General features: G+C 35.3%; 1 protein-coding gene across 1 annotated transcript; it reads right to left on the bottom strand.

Annotated features, from left to right (window-relative positions):
* Positions 1-2,719: 2,719 nt before the first annotated feature.
* LOC122029787 (probable folate-biopterin transporter 2) lies at positions 2,720-7,011 on the bottom strand. Its single transcript, XM_042588915.1, has 6 exons — positions 6,611-7,011; positions 5,930-6,356; positions 4,414-4,673; positions 4,134-4,229; positions 3,864-4,034; positions 2,720-3,786 (listed from the first exon to the last, which is right to left on the bottom strand). The coding sequence occupies exons 1-6, from the start codon at positions 6,611-6,613 to the stop codon at positions 3,175-3,177; spliced, it is 1,569 nt and encodes a 522-aa protein (XP_042444849.1). The 5' UTR covers positions 6,614-7,011; the 3' UTR covers positions 2,720-3,174.
* Between the last annotated feature and the right edge of the window lie 1,151 nt (positions 7,012-8,162).

Here is an 8,162-nt window from a genome sequence, read left to right as displayed (position 1 = left end):
CAAGATGCACTAAACCTATCTAATGTGTTTTCCTTTGAGCTGACACAATAGTTCAATTTAGAAGCACATGTGCGGATAGACCCAAGAAAACCCTAGAAACTTTATTCGAACAAATAATTACTTAATCAACTTTAATAACTCAAAATTAGGCTTAGTAATCAATTGATAACTTATGACAATCGATTGAATTACCCAATTGATTACCTCAATCAATTTTAAAGTCTACTGTATGCAATATTAGGATCATCAATCAATTGATGATAAGTGTCAATCGATTGGTGCAAATCAATCGATTCGGCTAATCGATCACAAAACATTCTGTGTTCAACATTTAAGTTATCAATCAGTTGAGACTCCATGGCAATCGTTTGCCTTAATCGATCGAAATGTCTTCTGTAATTGATTTCTGCATTGGCAATCGATTAGTGTAAATCATCAATCGATTAGCGACATCAATCAATCAGACTGATCGATTAAGCTGATCATGTCACGATTTAAAGGTTGGTGATTGATTGGATAAAATCCTAATTGATTGATAGCATCAATCAATTAGGTTGATCGATTCCAATTAATTTTGGCATGATTTAAAGTTGTTGATCGATTGGCAATATTAGTAACTTTAATCGATTGACATAATTGATTCCAATCGCTTCTATGTCTAACTTCAAAGCTTTCAATCGATTGGCAGCTACAATCAAACCTATAATTGATTGAAAAATGATCCCGTGATTCGATCTTGTTGTGTTAATCAATAAAAAAATCAATACAATCGATTGGTGTCAACTGATCAATTGAGTCAATTGATTCCCTTTAGTTATGTTCATTGATTTAGGCTTGGCAATCGATTACCCGACTTCGGCAATAGATTACTCCATCGCGATTTGACCTAAAATTATGTCGAATGTGGTTCTATGTGTTCTTTATGAAATCACGAAAACCTAGAAGAACAAACTTTTCCTAGGTTTTCTATGCAAAAGATTTTGACGATCAAAAATGGATCATAGAAGGAAAAATTTATCCAGCATAACAACAATAGATCGACGAAAACTCATACTGTATTGCCATGAAATCATGAAGAAACAAAGCCTCAACTCTAATTGATAGTTCTGGTAATCCCTAAACCGCATGAATTCTATGAAACAAAATAAGAGTTCGTATATAGAAAATACAAGAACACGAGCATAGATCTAGTTTCAATAGAAACATGACATAACAATTATGAAGCACAAACGAAAAGCGACAAAGAACCTGATTAAAGACCATGTCCTTGCCCTGGAGCGTCATGAGTATCCTTGAGGAGGAAGAATAAGCGAAAGCAAATAGAGAGAGTCTTCCAAGAGATTTAAGGATGATGGCATCACAAACTCTCGTTAATGGGAAACGAGAGTTCTGTCAAGATAACCTAAACCCTTGGGGACCTCTCCCTTATATAAGCAATCCTATATATTATTAGCCCACAGATGATAACGGATCGGATTAAAGGGTTCTACACATTAAATCTATATCTAATAATGTGAAATCCTAATTTAGATCACTTTATAAGATTCGATTTATAGTCATATGTACTACTTACAATTAAACTCACCTAATAAAGATAATATCCAATAGAATGAACTAAACGCAGTAGATATGGTTCATAAGTATCCATTAGAGACCACCATTAAATGGCATATTGGAAGGTTACACAAAGGCCATGTTAATTATATTGTTGGCCTTTCATCTTTGTGAGCAAGAACTCTTTCTAAGGGCTTTTAGTACGATCAAGGCTTCAACCTTACATCGGGCTCTCACGTCGGTAACTCCTCTCCTAGGGCTTCATCTATATTCTATAGCTGCAAGATCAAACTTCTATATATTTTCAATCTAGTAATAGTATTGTATTCAAACATCCCTAGGTCTAAATCTATGAAAACTTTGCGAAAGCGCTTCTACTCAATCTCTTTATGAATTTTCTTTTGGGGTGTATTGGAGTAGGAGAGTTCCTCTAAAACAATTCTGTTAGAATTATTTGTTGTGTCTTTTATTTGTTTTTCACTATATATTCACACATTAATAACGAATCGCACACACTTTTAATCTAATGTTTATCTTTGTGATTGTGAAAATTTGTGACAGTCTATTCACCTCCTGAAACTCAAAAAGATCATACACTAAACATGAAGATAAAACTCTACAACCATGGCCTAGGTAGACATTGATTCACTTGCGAAAAACAGAGAAAAGTATAAGATAAAAAAGCAACACACAAAACACCTATGAATGTTCACAAGAGAAAGATCAGAGGTTCACTATGTAAACCTTGTTCCAAATGCTTGAACACAGAATTCACACATTTTCTGTCACTTGAAAATTCATCGAGATGAGCTTCACGAGATCTTTCTTTCCAATACACAAAACTCATTACCAAAAGTATATATTGACTGAAACAATCATAGCAAATCTTTCTAGAGACTGGAAGGGCTTCAAAACCTAAATAAAGAACTGCAGACTAAACCATACTTAGGTCAATCAGTTGGTGGGTCAGTCTTTATTCCAGTCATCTGTCGACACTCTTGTCAAGTAATAACAGTGAGAGAGAAATTTCTAAATCAATGCTTCCGAAAACATTCAGATGTTTCTCCAGTTCTTCAATTCAAAACAACTTTCTTTTTATTTCAAATAATAGTTGCTATGGAATATGGAAATAAGGCCTATGGAGTCATATCTCAAGCACAACCAATCAGTAGAATCACAAATTCCTTAATCTTGTAGACTAGAGAGTACAAGAAGTTTTCAATTTCCATAAAGATGAAATTTTTAGGTACAATAACATCAGTAATAATCGAAATAGCTACCATAACATTCCTACCTTGATGGGTAACAGGATGTTAACCTTTTTTTTTCTCCAAAGAATTAATCCTACAACATGGTTTGGCATCTAAGTATTACAAATTGAATATAACATATATTTGAAGAATGGATACCTTATAACCTCGTATTATACCTTCACTTAGAATAAAAAAAAGAATAAGGAACCCTTTCTCTTCAGGATGCCAATACTTGTATGGAAACATCTTCAAACTTCTATCAATAAGGTAAAAGACTTCTGGCTCAAGTGAAGAAAAAAAAATTGAGAAGGCTTCCTATGAAACCACATGAATAACTGTTATCCAATTTGATACCAGTAACTTCATTTCAATATCCTGTTCTGTTAACAAGTGAAACTAATTCGATGTCATTCATCTCACGCATGTCTTCTTCAAGAGCTTCCCCATTATCATTTCCGTTAAGCATGTCAGCAGGAAGAATTGTGGAATTTTGATCACTTGCAGGTATCAAAAACAACAGCACTAGTGGTGCGACTCGTATTATGTTCCTTATCAATATAGCAGCCCAGAGATTGTCAAATTCTGTTCGTGTAACTTTTAGCAAATGAAGCAGTAGACCTCCACCCCATGATGATGTGAGTAAGCCAAAGTTATCAATAGACATGAGTAGAGCAAAAAAGGTTCCTTCAATGCCTGAAGGGCAAAGCTTAGTACTCAGCACAAGAAGTGGCATCCACTTGAGACGGCCAATCAGTTGTGTGACACTCTCATCGATCACAGCAAATAAATAATCAGGCAATCCAAACTTCAAGTTCAAACGGAGAACCAAAACTAAGTCCAACATTCCAGCAAAAGCAGAAATTAACTGACTCCAAAAAAGCAGCCCGCGGAAATTATAGTCCTTCAAAATGTTTTGATATAACAGCACTCCTAGAAGAGAACCCACAGAGCCAATGGAATAAATAAATCCAATTGTTTCCTGCATGATCAAAAAGTTTAGAAAGCTTACAAGAGTTGGATCTATGGTTTTTCCAACATTTAAAACAGCAGATATACCTGGGAGAAAGATGGTCCTGCCTTTTGATCAGTGTACCAATAAAACATCCCTTCTTGGATATTCAAGCTTAAAGCCAAAGAAACGTACATGTACACACAAGGTCTCCAGACAGGAGGGCATTTTAAAGTCTTCCACATTTTTTCACTTGCTTGTTGTAACTTTTGGAATACCTGATTATATAATTTAAATCATATGAATGCAATAGAAGATTCTCAACTGATGAAAGTAAAAGAAAGCTTTCCCAGGAAAGTGGTTCATCAGCATCTAACCTCTCCATAAACAAAGTCTGGCATATGCATCTCCTTCAACATTACACCAACTAAGAGTACAAGTGCTGACGGGATGCTTAACAAGCCGAGTACACCCTTTCAGAATAAATTAAGAGAAACAATAAGAACAAAGTAAAGATCAAAATGAATTAATTATGATTTTTGAAAGAAGGTATATTGTCATGTATGCAGTCACTGCTATTATCATAGTACTTTTATATCAGATAGGGTAATTGATAAGACACTAATCTTGGTAACTGAAACAATTTAAGAAGCTAACCGCTGAGCCAATTGCATGGATGAGTAGACCACTAAATGAAAATCCAAGAAGTCGTCCAATAGAAGAACTTAATCCACACAAGCTTTGCATATCAGCTGCAAGGAAAGGATGGCTTATACTATTTTCTGCAACACAGGCATCTATCGTAACATCTGCTATTGCCACAGAAGCACTTCCTCCTGTTAATGCCAGCAAAGCAAACAGTACATGGAGTTTTCTATGGAGAGATAGGGTAAGCATTGATGTAATTCCCAAAAGACCTGCAATTTTAAAGAAGAGTCCTCAGATATGCAATTTTAAAGATATAGAACCTAGAGATGTGTTTTGGTTGAGTTAAATACAATATACAATCAATTTTTACCTTCATCATTTTTGCAAAAAGGAAAAAAGAACATAGTGATGACTCATGGGTGCTGATAGACAAGAAGGCATTTCACTAATACTAAACAATTGACAAAAATTAACTAATCATCTTCATAATCATCAAGTCGTGTTTATCCTACCTATTTTAGGGTTGGCTAAATGAATGTTATCTCTCCATTGAGCTCAATATGAAGCTATAGCACTGATAATATTAAAATCAATTATATTATTACTTATTTCTGTTTTGCTTTACTTTTTAAACTTCCCTCCTATCGATGCAAGTCTTCCAACTATAGTATATGTTTGGTGATTTTTCAAATAGCATTTCGATCTCGTTTTTGCTTATTTTGATGTATTTGAGCTATACCAAATTGCTCTGTTTATTTTATCCTTTCTAGTGAATCCACCTGTCCATCATAGTTCCTCTCTTCTCCACTACATCATTCTTTAGTACCTGTTAGTTCTTTAACAGGACAACACTTTGATAATTGAAAGGATCATACCCCAGTCTTATTAAATTGTCTTTTTAGCCTATAGAGTACATCATGATCTCATAAGACTTGGGAAAGCTCCTATCTATTTCAATTACTCATTCTAATGATAAATTCTTAATATATCCTTCTTTATAAATAATAAATTCAAGATATCTAAAACTTTTAGAAATTTTGTCTATCCATGTTAATTATTCTCACAATTATTTTTTCATTACTGAAACTGCAGTCCATAAATTCAATTTTAGCTCTATTTAACACAACGCCTTTAGTTTCTAAAATTTCTTCTTTCCAGAAGTTAAGCTTCAAATTTAATGAGTGGCAAAATTTAAGAAATGAAGAGGCAAAATGATGAAAACTCAAGGGCTACAGAAGCTAAAAGATAGATGAGAAAACAAGAAAAGACTTGACTAAAAATCTACAGAGAGAGGCATATAATCAAAATGCTGAGTTTAGGATGTTGCATAATCTTCTAAATTTAAGATGGAAATGAAACCAAAAGCAGAGAGTGAGCTCATTATTAATAAATCTAGTGATGAAAGAAATTCCTACAACCAAGTTTTTCATCAACCTTGGCCACAATATGCTGGTTGCTGATATAACAAAAAAAAAACAAAAAATGTCTGTATTAAGAGACAATGAAATGGCATTTGCCTCCTTACCAGATAAGATGAAGTATGGTCGCCTCCTATACCCAACCATGGGGAGTACATCAGTAAGAAGACCCCAGAGAGGTTTCACGATCCAAGGAATTGAAGTAATTCCCTGGTAAACCTGTGCAGCGGAAGGCTGCACCATCTGAACATCCTTCCAGTAGTAGTCAGTAGCAACTCTGTAAATGGCACCACCCAACCCCTGGCTTATCCCATACACTGTGATCACTCCAAACACAAAGCTCCAGTGAGTTTCCTCTGCAAGCATTCGGAACCATCGCAAAGGAGACCACCTCGAAAGCTGATACCCTTCATTGGAATCCAGCAACCCTTCTTCAGGAGATTCCTTCGGCTTCTTACCCTCTCCAGCTAGCGCTATCTTCTCTTCCATGCCCTCCTCATCCTGAGAAACCTGAGAAGCCAGTGGAGGAATCATCTGCAAACCAATATTTGCTATTTGTCAAGATACCCTCAGAAACACTAATCAGTGTTCTTTAAAACCTAGTTTTTCAGCGTTGTGCAAAGATGGATGAACTTTCTTCAGATCTAAACTAATAGAACAACATAATAAACAACACCGGGAATTTTCAGATCCAGAGGCCGCCCAGATCAGCTGAGTACGATAAAGGCAGAGAGAAAAAAAAGGGAAGATTTTCCCCAAAACACATGAAATCAGCTGAAAAATTGTACCATTCCCAAAGATCACGCGGAGTTGTCGAGGAACCTGTCCTTGTTGAAATTCAAAATGGTCCAAGAACACCGGTGAAAGACAAAAAGAAAGGACTTTTGGGTCAGATACTGCTTCCGCGACTCGCTACCTCCGTTGCTCTAGGGAGCATCTTGTCTTCGGATCAAATGATTCATTATACTTCCGAAGCGGAAGGGAGAAATAGCCTAGTCGCAACAACCATCACAATGGGAGCCAAAATCCAACGACTCGAGACGCGAGAGCAGAAGACGAGCTCGTGATCGTGAGCGAGGTGCTGAAAGATCCTAAGAAAAGGAGACGTCGAAGCCAAGAGATCCGTCGAGAACGCCGGGATACGGCGAGAAGGAACAGCTAAGGAAGGGAAGGGGGTTTTAACCATGACGTTGACCAATCTCCTACTTAATCCCCCTCGACAAATGACCAATTAATACTGCCACCAATAAAATAAAAACGCGTTTCTCTTTATCTTAATAAATCGTGCGAACAACGAAATTGAACTTGGTTTAATTTAATTGGCAATGGAAACTCATGATGGATCCGGGTTGGTCCATTGACTGAGGAGATGTGGGACCCGGAATTTTTGGATTTACCACGTGTGGCGCATGATGTAGCTTCATGCTCATTCATCGGTTCGAGTCCTTAAAAATGAGATCCGACTATTTGCTTTAGGTACTTCTTCCGTGGTAAATTTGATTTTTGGGCCAAAGTTAAAAATACTTACCATTTTTCTCTCCAAATTATCAATGGATGACTTTGCTTTGTAATTAAAAGGATGTTCCTTATCACTATTCAATTATGTATATTTATCCTCCTATCATTTAATACTATTCTCATTATTATATCTCATCTAAAACATCAATCGGTTAGATGTGTTATAGTAGTCATAATTTCATAAATACTACACATGTTATAGTAACTAAAGTGTTGTATATAGTTATTATAATGGATTCTTAGCCTATTAAAAATATCTACGTTATAGTCGTTATACTTTCGTAATTGTTACAATATGGATTCAACCATGTTCACTATAATTTACATTATATCACCTATAAAATTGTAACAGCTAATACGGATTCAAACATGTTCACTATAATTTACATTATAGTACCTATGAAACTGTAACTGCTACAACAATTGTAGTAGCTACGGTTGCATAGATGTTATAACGTCAAATTGATTTGCTTATCTAACATTTACATTGTAAGAATAATGAAATCGTAGCTGTCACAACATGTGTAGTGGCTACAGTTTCATAGTTACTACAACACGTTTGATCGGTTTAGAATTTAAGCGAAAAATAATAATGAGAATAGTATTGGAGGGTAAATGTACATAATTAAATAGTGAGAAGGGGTGTCTTTTTTTTTTCTTTTTTTTTTTTGTAATCCATGTATGATGTATCTAGCTAAAGAGGCATCCGCCCCTTTGATGATTCAGAAATAAAAAAAGGGCTCCTTTTTTTATTTTTCCCCTTGATTTTTTTCACATCTTATTATTTCTATGATTGTAAATGAATCAAATGTTTACAAGTTT

The sequence above is a fragment of the Zingiber officinale genome, chromosome 10B (assembly GCF_018446385.1).
Source record: "Zingiber officinale cultivar Zhangliang chromosome 10B, Zo_v1.1, whole genome shotgun sequence".
Lineage (NCBI taxonomy): Eukaryota > Viridiplantae > Streptophyta > Magnoliopsida > Zingiberales > Zingiberaceae > Zingiber > Zingiber officinale.
Note: the sequence above shows the minus strand (reverse complement) of the source record. Positions and strands in the feature narration are given on the sequence as shown.